Source organism: Leptonotus elevatus, chromosome 11 (genome assembly GCF_054856555.1).
Source record: "Leptonotus elevatus isolate MCC_2025b chromosome 11, RoL_Lele_1.0, whole genome shotgun sequence".
Classification (NCBI taxonomy): Eukaryota; Metazoa; Chordata; class Actinopteri; order Syngnathiformes; family Syngnathidae; genus Leptonotus; species Leptonotus elevatus.
The window spans coordinates 22,983,653-23,005,797 of NC_141249.1; the positions used below are offsets into that span (position 1 = coordinate 22,983,653).

The window sequence follows — 22,145 nt, forward strand, 5'->3', positions numbered from 1 at the left end:
CTGCCTTATCGTGTTCGTCTTTTCTTGTGCACAGCTTCATCCACCGACACGACGAAGCCTTCTCCACGGAACCCTTGAAGAACACGGGCCGTGGACCCCCGCTGGGCTTTTACCACGTGCAGAATGTAACAACCGACTGGACGATGATAATGATAATGGAGTGCCGTAGCTCGTTTTTGTTCTCGGGTAGCTTTCATTGTGTTTGTTTTCAGATCGCCGTCGAAGTGACCAAATCGTTTGTGGACTACATCCGCACTCAGCCGATTGTGTTTGAGGTGTTTGGACACTACCAGAAACAAGCTTTTCTTCCTCTTTGTAAAGATGTCATCAGGTAACACTTTTTATTTTTATCAGAAGTATTAGAAAATGGATTTAATTTAAATTAATCCATCAAGCAGCAGTTAACAAAAGTAAAAAACATTTTGGACAATTTTTTGCATAATTGTTAAAACTAATCAATTGCTGCCTGCGGGGGTCTTCAAGAAAATACAGTATTGATTAAAGGGGATTGATATTTGAGTGTGTTTTTTGTTTTTATACAAATGTTTCAAAAAAAAATTTTTGATTATGGGGGACATTGTGTAGAATGTATCTTATGAATAAAGTCATGATAAAATTCATAATGTTCCCGTCCAGCTGTTAACGTATGTTCCCGATTGATCCCACAAAAAAAAAAAATATATATATATATATATCTGTGCGGACTTGAAGTTGGGGACCACGACTTGAACACACTCAGCACAGAAACAAAACAAAAAAACAAATAAATTCTCCAAACCAAATGTTCAACCAAGCTATTATTTAATTTTGCCCCAGGTAGCTTAATGCTAGCATATAATATGAAACGCCATTGACTGGCTAATAGCAATTAGCATAGATGGTAATTCTAAACACTCACTTTTCTAGTCGCTTTAATACTACTTTAACACACTCTTCCTTATCCATAGTCCACTGCGGCCCTGCAGGAGACAGTTCCCCCGTGTGATGCCTCTGTCCAAACCAGGTAAAAAAAAAAAAAAAAAACACACAACATTGTCTGTTTTGTGGATGATGTTGTGATAGTGCGCCGACCAGCCGCGTGTCAGACATGTTGGTGTCGTTGGCTGAGCAGCAGACTCGGAGCAGAGCCAGGAGAAAGCACTGGAGCTGATCCGTTACCTGGTGCCCGACGTGCTCAACGGGGCGTTGGTGGACTCTCTGTCAGGCCACGCCCTCTCCGCCGCGGGCCTGGCCGCTTGCTTCCTGATGGAAGCGAACGAGCCCGCGTGGGCCGCCGTGCCCGCCTCCATTTGTTCTGTTGTTAAAGCGCAGACGCCCGGTTGGTTCACGATGATCTCAGACAATCCTGACACAAAGCTTTTTTTTTTTTTAAATGTCACTCACTTTGTTTCTGTTGCAAATAGGGCCTGTCCGATATGGATTATTATTTTTTTCTTAAGAAATTAGTCATCCATTTTAGAGGAAATATGTCACGTCTTACTAAGCTAAAAGTCAAATAACATTACAGGAAGAAAAAAAAAAGAAGATTAAATATTATTAATGAATTAAAAATAAGTTTAAAAAAAATGCTCTTTTAAAAAAAATCTTATATTTCAAGATGACTCTATACCTGATTTCAGTATTGTACTTACTGTTGTTGACTCGTCAATTAAGTTGTGTAAGTCCAGCCTTTTTGTGACGATGCTTCATCAACCAAAATTGAGCCTCCTCTAAACCAACAGGCATTATTAATAGATAGAGCTCAGCTCAATATCCAGCTTCGTTTGGAAGAAACTGTGACAAATAAGTGAAGTGACAAGAAAAGAGAGCTTGTTTGTTGTCAGGATTGGTCACCTGGATTTTGGCTCTTTTGGTGTCGCGTGTGTTTTCTCTCCCCCTGCTCTTTTTCCATGGACCACACAGACTTTGTTCAATGGCTCATCGCTTACATTTAAGATACTGTATATAATGTGCATTCATGTGCGATGAATTCCACAACATAAGATACATCTGCATACCTCACAAAGTTTCATTACAACTGCAAATTGGAAGCAAATTGTCGATGAAAAGTGTTTGTGCAGGTGTACCTAATGATGTGTCCAGTGAGGGGGGGGGATCCTAGTTTTCAATCGATGTTTAGAGAAAAACATTGGATTGGAACATTATATTTTTTTAAAGTCACTTTTTCCTGAAATAGATAAAAATGTGAAAAAGTCACTTTTTCCTCAATTGAGATTTTTTTTGGGCGAAAGTTCACAATATATTTTTAAAATAACACAAGTCAGATTTCAAAAGTGTTTTTTAAAATTTATTGTAAAAAAAAAAAAAAACTTTTACAAGAAAATCTGATATTTCAGGAAAAAAATATCTGAATTTTCCAAAAATATATATTTGACTTAAGAAGAAGATAAGAAACTAAAAAAAATCATAATATAATGAAAAAGTATTATTTATTTCAGGAATGTAAAATCAAGCAGTTTTTTAAAAAGTGAAATTTTGTAAGAACAGTAGAATTCTTTTTTTAATCATTGTATCTAGCAAAATTGTCTCTTTTTTTAAGTGTTACTATAAAAAAAAAAAAAGTATATATATTTTTTAAATACAGATTTTAAGACAATAAAGTTATGAGAATAAAGTGTAAGTAATATTTTCTCTTTATCCATCCTAGACCATTTTCCTGTCTTATTCCCTCTCTTGCTCCCACGTAGGATTAGGTAGCACTACTTCCTGTCTAACCCGCTCTATTTCCTGTTTAGTGCCGGCCACCAAGCTGACGACAGTGGCGCGCCCGCAGGTAGGACCGTGCCATTGCAAGTACGACCTGATGGTTTTCTTTGAAATCTGTGAGCTGGAAGCCAACGGAGAGTAAGTATTTCCTGTTAGGGTCTCTTCACAATAAAATGATGTGAGGTTTCAAAATAAAATAATATTATAATTTTTTTTAATTTTATTTTTTTAGCTACATCCCTGCTGTGGTGGACCACAGGGGAGGAATGCCTTGTCACGGCACCTTCCTCCTACACCAGGTCAGTCCCTTTAGTTCTGTCTTTTGTGTTGAAAAAAAGTTTATTTTGGAAGAACCGAGTGTTATCATCATATAATTTTTTTCCCAACTTTTCACGAATTATTATTTTTTCCCTTCATACATTACAACTTTCATCATAATTTATTTTTTATTCAAAAGATTAACTTTTTTTGTAATGTTTTATGATATTGTGACTTCTTTATAGAAATGTAGTTTTGTCGGAACAAGGATTTGCGTCTTTGCTATGCAGGGCCTCCAGAGGAGAATCACCGTCACCATCGTGCACGAGTCTGGCGGCGACATCGAATGGAGAGACGTGCGAGAGCTCGTTGTGGGTACGTTATGGCTACATGGTACATTTGTGCTTTCATTTTTTGGGTGTCTTCTTATTGGTACACTCGTTTTCAAACGCAGGACGTCTCCGCAACACCCCCGAATCTGACGAGAGCATCGTGGATCCCAACATTCTGTCTCTCAATATCTTGTCCGCCGGCTACGTCAGGCCCTTGCACGACGACAGGTACATTTGGTGTTAGCATCCATTCCATGACAAAATATCGAGACGTCACGCTAGCTGTGCGAGCTTCCCATGTTTGCATTCACGTTTGTCATTTCACGTATTGTCGTTTCACGTTTATCATCCCGTTCATCGTCAAGTATCATGTGGACTAACCGCAAAATTAACCTGCTGGTTGCAGACATAAAGGGCCATGCACGCATTTCAGTTTTTTTTTTCCATTGCTTGTGTTATACTTTTTTTACTATTAGACATATGATCACAGAGAAAAAAATGTTGAAACATTTTGTGAATATTTTTGGGTGAGATTTGTAATATTAGTTGTACTTTATTAGTTTTTATCCCCAAAAATTCAGTGTAATATTTTGCAAAAAAAAAGAGGCAATTGTGCAAGGAAAACAAATCTTAAAAAAAGAAATAGACTTTATTATTATTATTATGATGCTGATTATTATTTAAAAACAATTTTTTTTTAGAAAATATACTTCTAAAAAATAGAAAAAGTATTTTGAAGATAGAAAAGTCATATTTGATAGAAAAAGTTACAGTTTTTAAATAGGAAAAGTCTTAGTTTTTCATAGAAAGGGAAATATTTTCTTTAATATTTTTAGATGATAATTCTTTTTTTGGGGGCATGGTAAAAATTTTATTTAAATTGTTTTAAATATTAGATAGAGTGCCTTTTATAGAAAATTATTAATTTTATTTATCTTTATAGAAAAGTATAGTCAAATTATTTAATAGAATTAATTTAAAAAAATTAAATACAAAAAGTATTTTTTAAATAGAAAAAGTCATATTTAGTCAACAATAATCCTTTTTTTTTTTTTAAAGGGAAAAGTACTATTGCATGCTGTATGTTTTTTTTTATTCATTGAAAAAGTCATTTTACAAAAATATGACAACAGAAGTTCTCAGAGAGTGGAGAGAAAAAAATTATAAAAAAAAGTTGCAAGAGCCTAATATTTTAAAGTCATAATATTCAGTCAAAAAAGGCGGTAAAGTTACATAACCCTAACTATACATTTTTTATAGAATATTTTCCAGAAAAGAGAGAATGTTATGTTAAAATAGTTGCTAGTATTGTCTGAGGCATTGCATGTTGTTGTTTTTTACATTTCAAGAGGCATGTATGATTATTACTGTAAAAAAAAAAAAATCACACTAACATGTAGTTTGAAGTAATTCCATGCAAGAAAGTAACATGCAGCACATTTATATTTACTCTCTTGCATAATAATTCTTATTATTATGCCTCTAGCCTAGTATGCTAATCTTAACATTTATTCCCTAAAAAAATGAAAGTGAATGTTTTATATTTGACATCCATGTTATATGCAAGTATGATGTGTGGACCATATTGAATAATTCAAGCTCATTTTAATTTATGTTTTTTTTTTGTGGCTGATTCTGTCACTTTGCCAAGCTACCTGCCTAGCCCAGCCCGCACTGGCGGTCCTTCGGTAATCTGTCTTCGGTCCTTTGCGTTGCTGTGCATTGAGGAACCAGAGGTGGCAAATCCTGGTCCAAAAAGTAACAACCCTGTCACAGTTTGGCTTTAGCCCCACCCCCAAAAAAACGTTTGGCTTTAGCCTCTGATGCTAGCTCCCTAGCAGGTAAACAAGCACCATGGGAGCTAGCTAGGGAGCTAGCTAGCTAGCTAGCACCTGGGGCTAAAGCAAAACTGCGGCAGTGGATTTGCCACGTCTGTGAGGAACTAACATGAAATATTTGAATGGCTGCTAATGTTTTTCTCCCTCCAGTCCACTAATGGAATGTTATTTTTTTTTTTTTTAATGATTTGCTTTTTGCAGACAGTTTCTTGATTCGGACATGCCTAGGTATATTTCATTTTATTTTTCATTCATGTACAGTGAACCCCCGTTTATTGCGGGAGATAACGTACGGAATAAGATACAAACATACAGCCCTGGGGGAAAAAAAGAAGAAGAAAAGACCAGATTTTGCTCTGTAAATTAACTTTTTTTTTTCTATTGACAACATAACTCTCAAATTCCAAATACAAATATTATCATTTGGAGCATTTATTTGCAAAAAAAAACATAAACCAAAAATGCCATAAAGTGGCTCAGTGAGTCTATGGTCTCTTATTTTTCCCCCCAGAACTGTACAATAACAAGCTAGCTCAATGCTAACATATGTAGATGCTATGGCAGTTCGCCAAAAATTGTACGAGCACTGATACTGAATAATACGCACGTAAACGTAAAAAAAAAAGAAAAAAAAAAGGATGAACTGCAATCTAGCGTGGGTTCACTGTATCGTATTTTCATCTTTTCATATGTGCCCTCATGGTCATTTGCTCATCAGCGCCACCTGTGTCACTGTTTGTTGCCAATGTTTCTCTCCATACGCAAATTGATATGTTGTCTGCATGGCCGGCTTTGCAAGGGGGGGTCGGGGTGCCGGTGCACATTTGTTGCTTTTAGCACATTCACACAAGATGTCACTTACGGAACTAGTAGCAGTGGCTCACTTCCTGTCTCTCGACCTCCGACCTCTTCCTCTCTCACTCTCCTTCTTCCTCTGTCATCTCTTCTTCCTCACAGCATCTCCCGTCGGGGACTTGATCCGAGGTATTGATCCTCTGCCTCACTCGCATTTGACTATGGGAGGCCTTTGAGCATTTAGATCCATGTACTAGTACACCTTTTGTCACTAGTGAGGGAAAACGGCATTAGTCTTCACTAGTTGACAAGTGTGCACTACTATTACTACTACTAACGTTATGAAGTTCTACTAGTTAACACCTAGCGCTACTAGTGCATGCTACGAGTGCATACTAGTAGCGTGCAGATGTCAACAAGTGCATCATTTTGCCTCACTAACATATAGTTGTCCTACTGGTTCGCCAAAATTGGCTTACTAGTTGAGGACAAAGTTTGCACTAGTACATGGACCTTCAGCTGGATATGGGTATCGAATAAATGCTCAAACAGCTTCATGGAAAGCAGTTTGAGCAATTTGATAAGGAAGCTACTAGTGTGTGACACATGGCCACTAGCTGGCGATTAGTACTAGTAGCACTTCTAGTGCAGTACGGTAGTTACTAGTTTGGTTATTTGCATACTAGTAGGCCAAAAGTGGCACTAGTAGTAGACAAAATGTTGCTATTCAGATCATTTCACTAGTGTGCCCTAGTTTTACTGGTGATTTTCCAAAATTCCCAAATTTGATATCCTTGACGTTCACTTGTAAGGCTTAATTGTGCATGCTACTAGTAATAGTAGCACACAGATGACAACTAGCAGTACTAGTAGCATGCAGATGTCGCTAATGCACAGTTTTAACTCACTAGTACCAGAGTTGTTCTACTAGAATGCCTAATTTGGATATCGAGAAAAATCGAAAAAATGCTAAAAAGGCTTTATTTAATATTCCTGATAAGGAAGCTACTAGTGCATAACACATGCCTACTAGTTGTGCCTTGTAGTGTAGCAGTTATTTCTTAGGAAGGTTTAATTGCATACTAGTAGGCCAAAAGTGGCATTAGTGGTGGGAAAAGTGTTACTATTAATACACATTCATTCTACTAGTGCCTAGAGTTGTCTTACTAGTGAGGACAGAGAAAGTACTAGTACACGTAAGCTGGATATGTAAAAACTGCTCAAACGGCTTTCCTTGCTCATCTTCATTCGTGCTTCATCTCAGCCGATCAGCATGATGTCATCGTTTCTTCGCCACTAACGTATCATAGCGTCTGTCAGTGTCTCGTATTGATTGACCGCGTGCGTCTCTGGCGCGATTGGTCGCCTCCAGGACGTTCTACCGCTTCGAGGCGGCGTGGGACAGCTCCATGCACAACTCCTTGCTCCTCAACAGAGTCACCCCCTGCGGCGAAAAGATCTACATGACGCTCTCAGCTTACTTGGAGGTGAAACCTTGAGTCATAATTATGCGAATGGACAAACGGGTGTATACGCAACAACAACAACGCGCAATGTCGTTTGCGTTTTTCAGCTGGAGAAATGCACGCAGCCGGCGGTGGTGACCAAAGACGTGTGCATGGTCTTCTACTCTCGTGACACCAAATTGTCCGCCTCGCGCTCCATTCGCAACCTTTTCGGCACCGGAAGCCTGAGAGCAGCGGATGGGTGAGTTTTTTTTTTTTTACACACAATCCTTCATGCTAAAACCAAAAATAACATTTACCTCTCACACACAACACAAACTCTTGCGCCTTCAAAAACCTTCGTACTCTTAAGTAGTCAGAAATTGTTTGTGAAAGGAAGCTCAAAACTGAATAAATAATAATAATAAAAAAATCTCACATCCACAAAAAACTCACTCTGTAAGAATCAAATTGTGTTAGTCAAAATTGTGCATGTAAATAGAAGCCACCTCAAATCTTAAACACAAGCAAAATACTCTCACACATAAAAAAAAAAAGGCACACAGACTCACACACGCGCCAAATAGTCCTCACTCACACTCACACCCAAAAAAACTCACAGTTAAAACTCTCAACTCTCTCAAAAATACATGCACTCTAACACAACAAAAAACTCATGTAAAACTGAAAACTCGCTCTCTTGTCTTCGCTCCCTCATTATCACTCTCACTAAAAAAGAAAAAAACCTTACTCATACGAAACTCTCCCACACAAATATATTCACTCCCACAAAAAACTCTTTCCCAATCACAGGCACACATACGCCAAAGAATTTCATGAAAAAACGTTCTCACACTAGAACACACAAGCACACACAAAACCTCTCACACATATCAAAAGTGCTCTCTCACAAACAAAAACCATGCACACAAAGCAAAATAAAATGCAATAGCATGAGACATTTTTTTGACTGATTATTTTTTTCAAATAAGAGTTGACTTATTTTTTTTGCATGAAAGTCAGCTTTCACATTTTTGTTGTTGTTGTTGTTGTTGTAAATGTTGTGTTTGCCCTATCCGCTACCTCACATCATCTTCTCCTCCTCCCGCAAGGAACCGCGTGACGGGCGTGTACGAGCTGAGCCTGTGCAACCTGGCGGACGCGGGGAGTCCGGGCATGCAGCGGCGCAGGCGGCGAGTGCTGGACACGTCGGTGGCGTACGTCCGCGGCGAGGAGAACCTGGCCGGCTGGCGGCCTCGCAGCGACAGCCTCATCCTGGAGCACCAATGGGAGCTCGACAAGCTCAGCCTGCTTCAGGATGTGAGCGACCATATTTGGGATGCTTGTCTCAGTGATGGCCAGCAAGAAAATGTGATGACCAAAAATTATGTTTGTTTTCGTCTGCTAGGTGGAGAAGACCAAACATTTCCTGCTACTGCGAGAGAAGTTGGAGTCCACCGTACTGCTGGCGGGCCGGGGGGCTCAGCAGCCGGCGGAGGAGGAGCCCGATGACCCGTCTCCGCCCGCCAGGGTCGAGTCAGAAGTCTGCGCTGCGTCCGAAATCACCACCGAGAGGCAACGGGAGCTCGCCACCAAGGTCGCCTGCATACCCACTTCTCTCGCTTTAGTGACTTTAATTAAAAAAAAATTTAACACATTTATGAGAGCACACATAAATGATCAAAACATAATTTTTAAAGTATTCCTCAGCACTTATTCTCACTGGTCGTCAATCATTTCATCACACCAAAGTCCACTAGCTTGATGCTAACATAGAATGCAAAACGTCATAGAGGGGCTCGTGGAAATTAGCATACATATTACAACATACACACGGAGCAACAATACATGCAAACGCCATACAACTTTAACTCATTTGCTCCCAAAAATGTATAAATATGTTCGATTTTAAATGTTTTAAGTGTCCCAAAGATGTATTTATACGTTTTTATGTTGTGGTTTTTTTATGCTGGAGCATACGGAAGGCTCTCAACTGCAAAGAACGGTTGAAGAAATGGTAGTCATTACACAAACGGCCAGCAGGTGGCAGCAGAGCAAAAGAGATCAACCAAGGGGCCATGTTGAAAAAAAAAGCTCATTTACTCACATTTCTAAATAAATTTGTGCAAAATTATGAAACTTGGCTATATTTTAATGCTAATTGCTGCAAAACGGAAACAGATAGAAATAAACTTTTTTTTTTCCCTCTTATGAAAAAAGAGACTTTAATCTTTCTTTTGATAGGTTCCATGTTTTTATAGCAATAGAACAGAATATTGTGTGGGCCTTGCAAAATCAGTCAAAATCCAGCTGGGAGTGAAGGGGATTGCTTCAGTAAAAATGGCTGCGAGCGAATGAGTTAATTAAAACAAAATGCTTAAAGTAAAATGAAAAATGAAATAATGTCAATCTAAATTCCAAAATTGACCTGCACCATTTTACCATAATTGATCAATGTCCAATCCCAATCGTACACTTTTTTTCCCCCACACAGTGTCTGCGGCTGCTCGCTCACTCCTTCGACAGAGAGTACACTCACGTGTGCGTCAGCGCCAGCGAAAGCAAGGTACTTCCTGTTGCACACCGCAGCCACTTCCTGTTGCACACCGCAGCCACTTCCTGCCACGTTAACCCCCAACGTAACACACCTGTGCGCGTTTGTCGCAGATCTCGGAGATGTCCGTCACCACGCTGAGGGACTCCGCCTCCATCTCCACCCTCAACACCATCGCGCCCTCGTCCACCTGCCCTTCCCTGGTGGAGGGTTGCTATGGCAACGCCGATCTCAGGTCAGCCCTAAATACGTCCGTGTGGTAAATGAGCGGCGATAGACACGAAGGCGTATATGATGGGATTACGTTTCATTTTTTTCCGCAGACCTCCCGCTCCTCTCTCTCGTGTCGTAAGTCCGATTCCCGACGCGCAGCCGGACGCCAAGTGCGCGGGCGCAGCCTCAGAAGGGAAACCTCGCATACGTAGATTTGTCCCCGATATCCAAGAGATCCGAGTCAGGTGAGAGGCGGTCCATTGGAATCAACAACATAGCAGACACAAACGTTCCTTGGCGGAGGTAACGACGTTGGTTACCCGTCCTCGCAGCCCCATCGTGTCCAAGAAGGGTTACCTGCACTTCTTGGAGCCTCACACCAACGGCTGGGTGAAGCGCTACGTGGTGGTGCGCCGGCCGTACGTCTACATCTACAACACGGAGCGCGACGGCGTGGAGCGCGCCATCCTCAACCTGTCCTCGGCGCAGGTGGAGTACAGCGAAGACCAGCAGGCCATGCTGAAGGTGCGACCCGTCGTCTCCTATTGATTAGCGATTGACAACTTGCCAGCTTCCAGCCGCTCCTTTTATTATTATTTTTTTCTTATCTCCGACAGACCCCCAACACGTTTGCCGTGTGCACGGAACACCGCGGAATATTGCTTCAGGCCACAAGTGACAAAGACATGCACGACTGGCTGTATGCCTTCAATCCTCTCCTGGCGGGCACTATCAGGTATCGCGACAAATGCTAACATGCTAACATTTGGCGTGCTAACAGATAGAAAGATTAAAAAAAAGGCACTGAGGCAGATTTCATATCCCATCCCTGAACTTGTGTACCATAAAAAAAGGACAGTTGATCAAATGCTAAGTTAGATAGAAATGCTAAAAATGCTAACATACAAGATATCAACCTGAATAGAGAAAGCGCTCAGGTACTTTATTTTCATTCCTCTCTGCAGTTGGATCACAAATGAGAATTATTTAAAATGTTATCATTTTAGATCATGCTAACACGCTAATAGTTGCTGTGATAACAGTTAGCAAGATAGTGTTAGAGTAGACAATATTTGTATTCTACTCTTTGCGTGTTCAATTAACTGAATGGTGAGATTCTGGTGAAGAAGTCCCTTTGCAAAGGTATCATTACAACAGAAGCTTCTGATCACACAAATGAAGTCACCCAAGCAGTGTTCTGTTCAAATGTGTGTCCCTCCTTCTCCTGCACATCATTATTTATTGAAAAGTGGGTGAATACGAAAAGTCTCCTCCCATTCACAAAAAGGCAGAAGTTCCCAAATCAGATTAGACTTAAACAATAATAAATCAGCCTGTCTCACTTCGACCGGCTGAGACCGGTACTAGACTACACTCCCTTCTAGATAACATATAAAAGAAACTTGTTGCCCTTTTCTTCTCAGGCGAGAGAGACAGATAAGAATACAATAGACAATACTATTCATTGAGCTACACAGCTATAACTAAATCCAAAACGGCTAAAATATAAATTGAAACTGAAAAACAATGTTAATAATTCAACAATAGCAACCCGAGAACAGCATAAAGGCAGCACAAGAAAATGTTTCCATTCCACCCTGCAAGTACTACATCAAACGACAGATCAAATGCTAACATATTATCTAAATATGCTCAGGTATCGTGACAAATGCTAACAGATAGCAAAGCTAGCAATGTCAGTTGAAAAGGCACTGAGGCAGATTTGACTTCTTATCATAAAATACTAATAAAAAAGAAAATACCATAGAAAATGATAGTTGATCAAATGCTAACATGTTAGCTAAAAATGCTGACATACAGCAAGATATCAATCGAATAGAGAAAGAGAGATTAGGGAAAGTGCTAAGGCAGATGCATGAGGTTTTTACGTCCCTCGCTGTAGTTGGAAAAAAATGCTAACATTGAAGATAAAATGCTAATAATTGCCACGGTAATGTTTAATCTAATAACAACCAGAGTAGAGAAAGCGTTAAGGCAGGTAAATAAGGATATTGTGTGTAGTATTTCTATTACAAATAAAGATAATCAAAATGCTAACATTTTAGATATAATGCTAACATACTAGTAGTTGACATGCTAGCGTATAGCAAGATATCAACCTACGTCGAGAAAGTGCTGAGGCACCATTTATAAATAGCTTAAACCTCCATGGGGTCGTATCCATCAAGATGGCATTGATAGATTGCTAGCATGCTAGATTCAATGCTAACATTTTATATATAATGCTAACATACTAGTAGTTGACATGCTAGCGTATAGCAAGATATCAACCTACGTCGAGAAAGTGCTAAGGCACCATTTATAAATAGCTTAAACCTCCATGGGGTCGTATCTATCAAGATGGCGTTGATAGATTGCTAGCATGCTAGATTCAATGCTAACATGCTATTTGGCCTCTGTCCCTCAGATCCAAGTTGTCCAGAAGACGAGTGGGACCGATGAGGATGTGATGGAAAAGACTTGAGATGTACATAGACCACCCGTCCCCTCTCCCTTTCCGCCGCCGCCGCCGCCATCTTCCTTCCCCCCACCCCCCTGCTAGCGTTCCTTCGACGCCATCTTGTGTCAGGACTTTTCTAATCAGTCCAGTAGTCAGACTCCAGACGTGTGTGGTGATGTCATGTAGTTGTGTCAGTGGCGCATCCGGCCTTATACATACAATACGTTACATACGTGTGTGCGTACGCGTGCGTGGACTTGTATTGGGACACGCGGGAAGAAAGACAAGTTGAGCTTGGGCAAAAGTATTGGGACACCCATGAAGCGGAAACCGTCGTATTGAAGCGAGCGTCTCGCCGCGCGGCGAATGCTTGCGAACGTAGCGGAGTTTGCGTTTTCGTCAGCGTCCGTAAAAGCTTGCAAAGATGTTCGCAGACAGTTTTTATTCGTCGTAAAAAAAAAAAATTGAACACAAATTTGCGACGTTCACACGCATTCTGCGCTTTACAAAAGGAAGTAAGAAGTTTGGAACTTGTATGACAATACCTAAGAAGTATGAACATTTGAGTCATTACAAAAGTATTGGAAAAAAGCAAAAGTATTTTAGACGGCAAACATCGTCGAAGAAATGTTGGAATGTGTCTCAGATTGTGATTTTTTATTTTAATTTTAATTTTTTATTTTATCGTCCAGCATGCATTATTGGACACAAACGTACAATGACGGATACCCAACACTTGACCAAGTGTGTCCTAATACTTTTGTGTGGCTGGAAAAAAAAAAATGCATATCTTTAACTGATATCTCTTCTTCTTCTTCAAATTTCTCCAAGCAACTTTCTCACACGCTGCCTTCCATGTTTTGCACATCTGCACACGCACAACAAAAACGGCGACGCCACGTTCATCTTCACGTTTTCAAACTTGCGCTCTCTTATTTATTTTTTTCTATTTATTTCCGTCTGCATGTATTTAATCATTGACAAAGACGTTTACAGTATATTTGTAAAGTGGTGCAATTTCTGCACACGGCACTTTGTAAGGCGCTGTTTTTTATTTTTTATTATTTATTTATTTTCAATCAAACGCAATCACACTCTTACTTGAACGAATCCCCTCGTCGGTTGTCAGGCCAGTCGGAAGTAGTATCAAATGATGAATATAGTATCGTGTATAAAGTGCATATGGATGACATGTAGTGCCTCACGGTTGCGTTCTATCAGACAACCTTCACGCTGCTATTTGTGCTCTTCATCCTGATCATCATCATCATCATCATCATCATCATGTGTTATCATAGAGTTGGCTATAATCTCACAATAATCTCAATTTTGAACACAGCAGAACCTCCAGAGCAAAATAGGATTGGTCAATTTTAAGTTACATTTTATATTTATATATTATATATTATGTACAATTTGCATTTTATATATCTTTTTTTTTTTAGAATCACATTTATACTCATATTCATACATTTCATTAAATTAAAAATAATTTGCCAAAATCCCGCGTGACATCACATATGACAAACTATTTCTGCAAACTTGAAAAATTCCCATTTTTAAGGGATTTAGGAGGTTCTGCTGAACTCGATTTAGCCTACCAAAATTCTAACTTTTATATTTAATAAATGTCTAACTTTGAGCGCGCGCCAGGTCAGTCAACCCGAGTGCACGTTCACAAAAAAATACTTTTTGCATTCTAGCGCAATGGTTGTCCAACATTTACCACCAAATAAAGTAGCATAGTACACTGTGCTAAAATAGAGGGAAATAAAAAAAATAAAAAAGTTAAATAATGATTCTTGTTCAAATAAAACTAAACTTAAAGAATGTACTGTACCAGTTGAAAAAAACCATACTGTACTGGATTAAAAAACTAAAATCTGAACATTAACACTGCACTTAAATATAGGAATAATTTAACATTTTTAAGAAAATGTACCTCAATAACGATTCAATTAAAATGTATTGCCATTAAATTTAAAATAACTTCACTGAAATGAATGTTTAAAAAACACTGGCCAAAAATCCACTCGTTTCCCCAAACTCCTCCCCCCTTCCTCCCTCTATCGGCAGGGGTGGCAAATCCAGGCCCAGAAGGTAAAAAGCCTGCCACAGTTTGGCTTTAGCCATTGATGCTAGCTAGCTAGCTAGCTAGCTAGCTAGCCGGCTAGCGCCCTAGCTAACTCCCATGGTGCTCGTTTACCTGCTAGCACCTGGGGCCAAAGCCAAACTGTGACAGGGTTTTGACTTTCTGGACTTGGATTCGCCACCCAATGTCCATCGCGCATTTTGAAGCATTTAAGCCTGCATCCTGCACATGTTCCATTTCATATGCAACATTTTGACAACTTTGCATGTTCCTTGTCAATGCAACCGCGCTCGACGCCGTCACGTTTTCATCAGGCCTTTTCATGCGTGTCACCAACCAAAGTTGTTGCAGTCACTCAACACTGAATGTACAAAACCACATTTTTAAGCTACAGCCGCTACTGAAGTGCTTGCGTGCGCGCGCGCGCGTGCTCCCGTATGACCTCACGCACTTCAAAGTGTGTACTTATTTGTGTGCGGCACCATTGTTGTTCATCATAACACATCCCTTGGCCCGTCATCCATTTTCTATCGCCCTCTGCTCTGAATGAAAAATGGCCATTTTTGTGCTTCCACATTTCTTTTCCTTCTCGAGGGAAAAAAAAAAAATGACATTGCATTGTATATAATAAACACGATTGCTGTGAACGGCGTGTATCGTGACAAGCGGCCGAGATCTTACTGTAAATGGGCTGTACGAGTTCAGTGTGCGTCTTTTTTCGAGTGTCGGAGTTAAGCGTCCAAATGTTTGTGCGTGTGTGTGTTTGCACTGAAACACATTGTCATTTATGGAATAAAAATAAAATAGTGATGCAACACGTACATGGCGTCAGTTATTTTTTTAGTCTGTTGCGATGCACAGAACGGTTTGATTCTCAGTATGGTACTGCACCAGTAGTACATGGGCTCCCTCTAGTGGTGTGCAAAACAATCACTGCCAAGTACGGCTCAGTTTGATTTAATTTTGGAGTACAACACCAGTTGTGTTTTAATTTTTAAAAACGGATTGTTTCTTTCAGATACAAATTTTATTTTATGGGCAATACATTTCGTTACGTTTTTTAAAACATTAAAGTAAAACATTAAAATCATATACAAATACGCACCTGGGACTGAATTTAAAAATATATATAAAACGTGTCCTTTAGATTGAATGATTTTTTTTTTTTTATTCTGACAACAATTTTTTCTAACAAATTAATTTATATGAACCTGAATGGGCCAGAAAAACTAAGCGACGTTGTTTAGCAAACCTGGCAACCCAGGCTGCATTTTTACAATTCATATAAATGATTCAATCTAAATCTAAAACCTACACGCGATAGCAAATCTACTACTAGGACTACTACTAGTAGCAAATTACTTGGTTGTACTACTACTTTGTTTAGTTGTTTCCATTAAATCTGGCAACGTAAACAGCACATTTCATTGTTGTGGGTTGCCAGAGGTACACATTAGCTGCCATTCCTGCACCGTAAATCGGTATTTGGATATGCAATTTCAAGCCGATATTACGCTATACTGCGTATGGTTATATTTTTGAAGCGTGTGAAAAGCAAACACGTCGATTAAATGAACAGACGTGTGGTGGTGACACCGAAACGACCGTTCTGCAGAATTCGTCAAACCTGGCAACCCCAAGAAAGCCTACTCCCCACGGTTTTCTGCTTTCGCTTTGCAAGCAGATGATTGACGCGAGTGAAACGCAATACAACTTTATCCGGGACAATTTGACATCACTTGACAAGGTAAGAGATGAAGATGAGCAGCCGAGCCTGCCGCGGCGCTTCGATGTTGAACATATTGTACGAGTATTGAATGGATGCTTTAATTGTGCGAGCAGGTACAAGTCGAACTCGCTGCACGTCAGCAACTGTAGCGACCGGCGAAACGCGTTTAAAACACGTGACTTTAAGTTGACATTTTTCAAAGTCGCTAAGTAGTCGTGACCGTGACACTTTTAAATTATACTTTGGCTTTGTTTGTTTTTGTTTTTGGTACTAAATGTTTCAGTTTCACAATGTGTCATCATCAAGTCATGTCATCAAGACTATTAATTACAGGTATGTTGACAAATACGTATTTTGAGTTACGTTATCATCACGTTTTAATATGTTTTTATGTTGACACGTGGGTCATGATAATTATTTTTGCCCTACTTTTTAATTTCGTGCATCAGTGATGTTTTGCCTCAACTTCCTTTCCTGAATGCATCTTGAACATGGCGCGCTCGGATGACGTAATGGGTTACGCGCGTACGTTTACGGCAGCCATATTGGAGCAGTACATGTCGGGCGTTCTTTGTACGCGAATGTTGTTGTTGTTGTTGTTTTTTGTCACGTTTTTTGAAATTAGATTTTTACAGGACACCAGTGCCTTGAAATATGAGTTTAATTGGTGTTGTGACCATGCTTGTAACACAAAACATTGGTCTCCATCGAAGTGAATAGAAATACCATTAATCTGTTTCTGCTTCCCCCCCCCCCCCCCCAAAAACCAAAATGTTTTTTTTATTGAAAATAAATCTTAAAAAGTGCTATCACTCCAGGAGATGTCTAATCAATGCAATGCCGGCACGTTCCCCGGACGTGGAAGAGAGTTCTGTAATGCCGAAAAGAACGACGACAGGTGGGACCTTCAAAACTGCTCTTGTCAATCTCACTTCTAATGCTAATTACTAATAAGATTACTGATTTAGCATATATATGGACTATAATGCTACGACGCCGGTGGCACCCGAAGTGATCCAGGCCACCTACGAGGCCATGCGGGACGCCTGGGGAAACCCAAGTAGCAGCTATGTTGCAGGTGATGCTAATTTTGCTGAATGTACAATTTGAATGACTTTAAACTAACTTTGAACAATCTCCAAAGATTTTTTTTTTTTTTTTTTTTTTTACAATAATCCACATTCTCCGAGACAAAATTCCCATGTTAATGCAAATTTTCCCTTTTTTAAGGCATGAAAGCAAAGGCCATCATTACTCAGTCCAGGGAGAACGTGGCGAGAATGGTCGGCGGCGACTCCAGGGACATCATTTTCACCTCGGGCGGAACCGAGGTAATTCCGACACTTTCCCCCGCTGACGTTTTTAGAAAATCCAGTAACGGAGCTCGTTTGCAGGCCAACAACATGGTCCTCCACACCGCCATCGAGTATTTCAGGTGGCGTCGCGGTGATGCCAAGGAGGGAGATGACGGAATTCTGCCGCACATCATCACCTCCGACGTGGAGCACGACTCGGTTAAACTGGTGGCCGAGCATCTCCGGAAGGAAGGCAAAGCAGGTGCGAAAATAGAATTGCCTTTTGTTGAAGTTCAGAGCTGAACTTGGAGCTTTTTTTGTTCGATTGCAGATTACACCTTTGTGCCCGTTTCGAAGACGACGGGCCGCGTGGAGGCGGACCACGTGGTCGCCGCCGTGCGGCCCAATACCTGCCTGGTGTCCATCATGCTGGCCAACAATGAGACGGGTATCGTCATGGTAAGACAAAAAAGTACCGCTTTCACTGATCAACGCAAAATTGGCCAAATATGTCCCATCTTAACTCACTGACTGGCAGCCATTTTGACTGAAGCAAGCCCCTTCGCTCCCGGCTGTTTTACTGGATTTGGACTGATTTTGCAAGGCCTACAGAATATTGTGTTCTATTGTTATAAAAACATGAAAAAGAAAGATTGGAGTCTCTTCTTTCATCAGGATTTTTTTTATATTTCTATCTGTTAAGAAGCAATTAGCATCAGAATATAGCTATGTTTCGTCAATATTCACATTCCTGGTGAAAACACTGGCAAAAAGAGCCTTTTTTGCAACATGGTCCTGGTTGATCTCTTATACTCTGGTGCTCTAGTATTAAAAAAACGTATAAATACGTTTTTGGGGCAATATTTAAAATATAAAATTTTTGGGGTTTGAATGAGTTAATAGAACACACCATAAAAGATCTTGTCTAATGTCCAAAATGCAACAGGAAGTCGGCCATTTTGCTTTAGAGCAGCCATTTTGGGGCAAATACCATGGCTTTAAAAGTAGGCTGAATGTTCTTCCATGTTTCTTCAAATGAGCCCGTCCGCGAGATCTCACAGCGCGTTCGATCACTGAAGCAAGAGGACGAGCGCGTGCGTGTCTTCATCCACACGGACGCCGCGCAAGCCCTGGGGAAAATCCCTGTGGACGTCAAAGATCTGGGTGTGGATTACCTCACCATCGTGGGTCACAAGGTCAGCAGCGTGTGAACACCCAATCGGATGATAATGAGTTTATTTCAACTTAAAACATTTTTTTTTTTAGTTTTACGGGCCCCGCATCGGTGCGCTGTTTGTGAACGACCTCGGGGGGAAAACACCCCTCATTCCAATGCTGCTTGGCGGCGGGCAGGAGAGGAACTTTCGACCCGGGTATCATGCTGTCATTTTAGAACCTTTTGTGAATGTAACATGAGTGCAGTGGTGCCTTTTGTGTGTTTATGTTAGGGCCCGACCGATATGCATTTTTTGAGGCCGATTTTATTCTGAAAAAAATACAGATTACCATCTGCCGATTATTTAAAAATATATCTATGCATGTTTGCATCCTTGTATTTTGAGAAAAGAAAGTCTTTGAATTGTTGAAATATCAACTTTAAATATAACTTGAAAGGACAATGACAAAATAAAACAAAAAGAAAGTGAAATAAGAATAGAAGAAATTAAAATAATAGCAACTGAAAAACCAGTAAGAACAAATACTGACTGTTACTGTGCGTTTTAGCCTCTTGGGGCAGTGTGGGGCCGTGCATCCATGGCATACACACTTAAAGTGAGTACAGAAGAAAGTTGCGATTGAATTCTATTAAAATAACTCGTTTTTCACATATTGGGAACAATTTGTACCTTTGCGCAGTGTTATAGTGTTCCCACAGCATTTGTGTGTGAATATTCGTTATTTGAAGGAAAAACACTCCCGAAGTCGATGCTAACTTCCTGTTAGCATTTGAATGGGATCCTCCCTTCGCTTTTAACATTAGCGCTAGGCTAGCGATGTTTTAAAAACAAAGCATGTTTTGTATTACAATATACAGTGGATGTAATTCTTAACGTCGTGTGTTTTAGTGTTACAGTTAAGCCCAACTGCGGTGTCATTAAACAGCTTAAAGGACGCTTAAGGGACAACAGAATAACCAGAATAACATACGCTACACACTTGCTAGTTGCTAATGCTACGCAAGCAAAATGGTGCGTTCAACGTACTTTCACAGCGCCGGAAACTTCGTTTTTTTACGACGATAATGTTTTAAGGGGAATATAATCGGCCAATTGGCCGATTGTTTTGGCTGATGTTTGAAGGACAATAATCGGCCCTATTTCTGTATTCATAAATAAGGGAGTAAACTAATCTTACTGTCTTTGTTTTTAAAATGGCAGCACAGAAAACACACCGATGATTGCTGGACTGGGAAAGGTATGTTTTCAGGGAAAATAATTGTTGATATTTGTTTTATTAGTCAAAGCAACTTGCATGTTTATCTTCAGTATTGTTGGTTGCCCTCAAAAACATTTGTGTTTGTTAGGAACCTTTAATTAATTTCCGTTATTTACTATTCAATCGTTTATATTATATTTTCTTTCCATACGTCTATGCTGACGTCACTAAACTGAAGTCACACGTCCAAATGTTTTCCTAAATATTTTTAGTTTCTACCTTCTTTTTTTTTTTGTATGATATTCTTTTGTTTATTCCATTTATTTGTGTCTATTAGGCTGCTGAACTGGTGACGGCTCGTCTGTCTGATGACGAGAGTCACATGCTGCACGTAAGAGAATACCTGGAGGAACGCCTTAAGGTTGGTTTGGAGAGGGTGTTAAAATCAAATCTAAAAAAAAAATGTTTCTTTTTTTTGCACTAAATTTCCAATTTCTGATTTGCTTATAAAATGATGACATTATTGAAAACGTTTTTTTTTCTGGAATTAGATTTTTTAAACTTTTATTTTTGTAACTTTTTCAGATATAACAAAGCAAAACAACAAACGTAATCAATTTCACGTTACAGAAAAATAAAATACAATAATTTTTTATACAGAACTGGTTCAAGAGTCACTTTTTTGATTTATAAACGATCCCTTTTCCCCCCAAATACAAGACATTTAGCTTTTCCTATCAGTGGCTTGAAAAACTTTTCAATATTAAAATTTCATAACAAAGGAGTTCTGTTTTTTTGGGGCGGTGCCAGAATGAATTAATTTGAATATGCTAATGATGTGTTCCCCTGGCAGGCCGTCTTCAAAGACAAGCTGCACTTCAACAACCATTTCCAGGGTTCCGACCGCCTGCCCAACACTTGTAACGTGTCCATCCTGGGTCCCGGCTTACAAGGTGTCCTCTCGACCGCCTCCCGAGCTGCTTTGGGATCATTAAAAAAAAAAAAAAAAAACTTTGATTGGTCTCGTTCTGCCTCAGGCTGGCGAGTTTTGTCGCACTGCAAGAAGCTGCTGGCCAGCGTGGGCGCCGCCTGCCACTCGGACCACGGAGACAGGTGGCGTAACTTAACACACCTTCTTGGTATCGGAGTACTGATATCGCTCTGGGAGAAATTGGTGTCAGCGATCCCTCGATACGACTCACCCCTATTCCATTAACCATCGTGATACTATATTGAGTGACCGCCGCCGGCAATCCATTTTTTTTTTTGCGCACCGCCAGGCCTTCCCCCATCCTCCTGAGCTGCGGCGCGGCCCCCGAGGTGGCGTCCAACGCCGTGCGGCTGAGCGTGGGCCGCAGCACCAGCAGGAAGGACGTGGACGCCGGCGTGGAAGACCTCCAGGACGCCGTCAAGCGACTGGAACGCAAGCAATAACGCCTCTCCGTCGCACAGGCAGGCACGCGCGCACCTTTGCCACATATTTCCGCTTTTTTATCCAAACGGCAATTTATTTTCTTTAGGGTTTGAATTTGCATACGAACCAAATTGCAGCCGTTCTCATCGACTATGTAAGCCGACAGTATTCATGCGAACATATATTCGCGCCATTCTGCTTTTCCTCATGGAGTAATTATGAAATACGAATGAGTCAATTTGACAGCAACAATATTATATCATGGAAATTGAATAGTTGTTCAATAAATACTGTTCAATAAATCAATGGGCCAATAAGTTGTCTTTGTTTAGGAAAATGTGGATTGTTGTACTGTTGGGTTCAACAAGATTCTAAATAATTGTTTTTTTATCATCTGGAACGAGTACATTGCATACATTATTAGTTCAATGAGATTAAATAGTTCACATGAACGAAAAAGCAAGATTTAAGGTCAAATGTAACTGTGTATGGTCTTATAATGTAATTTGCCCAAAAATTATGGCGGACATAAACTGCTCAAATGGCTAAATAAATAAATGACTAAAAGTGAAAATAAAAACGGATATAAAAAAATAAAAATATAAAATATATATAAATGGAAATAAAAACAACAAAT

At 39.9% G+C, this 22,145-nt stretch overlaps 2 protein-coding genes across 12 annotated transcripts in view; both read left to right on the top strand.

The window, feature by feature from the left end:
• kif1aa (kinesin family member 1Aa) overlaps positions 1 to 15,515 on the top strand; it is a 40,905-nt gene extending 25,390 nt beyond the window's left edge. For 3 of the 8 annotated variants that reach the window (XM_086088452.1, XM_086088454.1, XM_086088453.1), the window contains 19 exons: positions 35 to 125; positions 213 to 331; positions 948 to 1,003; positions 2,736 to 2,844; positions 2,939 to 3,005; positions 3,255 to 3,339; positions 3,419 to 3,524; positions 5,336 to 5,362; positions 6,092 to 6,118; positions 7,302 to 7,416; positions 7,503 to 7,636; positions 8,487 to 8,694; positions 8,783 to 8,971; positions 9,869 to 9,940; positions 10,042 to 10,163; positions 10,252 to 10,386; positions 10,474 to 10,666; positions 10,759 to 10,877; positions 12,570 to 15,515. In XM_086088452.1, the coding sequence (XP_085944578.1) occupies positions 35 to 125; positions 213 to 331; positions 948 to 1,003; positions 2,736 to 2,844; positions 2,939 to 3,005; positions 3,255 to 3,339; positions 3,419 to 3,524; positions 5,336 to 5,362; positions 6,092 to 6,118; positions 7,302 to 7,416; positions 7,503 to 7,636; positions 8,487 to 8,694; positions 8,783 to 8,971; positions 9,869 to 9,940; positions 10,042 to 10,163; positions 10,252 to 10,386; positions 10,474 to 10,666; positions 10,759 to 10,877; positions 12,570 to 12,612 (2,017 nt within the window). In that variant the 3' untranslated portion in view covers positions 12,613 to 15,515. Of the gene's footprint in view, positions 1 to 34; positions 126 to 212; positions 332 to 947; positions 1,004 to 1,111; positions 1,319 to 2,735; positions 2,845 to 2,938; positions 3,006 to 3,254; positions 3,340 to 3,418; positions 3,525 to 5,335; positions 5,363 to 6,091; positions 6,119 to 7,301; positions 7,417 to 7,502; positions 7,637 to 8,486; positions 8,695 to 8,782; positions 8,972 to 9,868; positions 9,941 to 10,041; positions 10,164 to 10,251; positions 10,387 to 10,473; positions 10,667 to 10,758; positions 10,878 to 12,569 lie in introns of all 8 variants that reach the window. The other 5 variants (XM_086088459.1, XM_086088460.1, XM_086088456.1 and 2 more) reach the window with 4 other exon arrangements.
• Positions 15,516 to 16,313: 798 nt separating this feature from the next.
• scly (selenocysteine lyase) lies at positions 16,314 to 21,983 on the top strand. 4 transcript variants are annotated; one of them, XM_086089292.1, is made up of 13 exons: positions 16,314 to 16,441; positions 17,242 to 17,321; positions 17,392 to 17,501; positions 17,654 to 17,754; positions 17,818 to 17,980; positions 18,050 to 18,177; positions 18,759 to 18,914; positions 18,985 to 19,091; positions 20,097 to 20,133; positions 20,432 to 20,515; positions 20,948 to 21,047; positions 21,132 to 21,207; positions 21,375 to 21,980. In XM_086089292.1, the coding sequence occupies exons 1-13, from the start codon at positions 16,379 to 16,381 to the stop codon at positions 21,526 to 21,528; spliced, it is 1,359 nt and encodes a 452-aa protein (XP_085945418.1). In that variant the 5' UTR covers positions 16,314 to 16,378; the 3' UTR covers positions 21,529 to 21,980. The 4 variants fall into 4 exon arrangements, with proteins under 4 accessions (XP_085945418.1, XP_085945421.1, XP_085945419.1 ...); XM_086089293.1 differs by lacking the exon at positions 16,314 to 16,441 and adding an exon at positions 16,457 to 16,756 and having other exon boundaries at positions 21,375 to 21,983; XM_086089294.1 differs by lacking the exon at positions 16,314 to 16,441 and adding an exon at positions 16,769 to 16,948 and having other exon boundaries at positions 21,375 to 21,983.
• Positions 21,984 to 22,145: the final 162 nt, after the last annotated feature.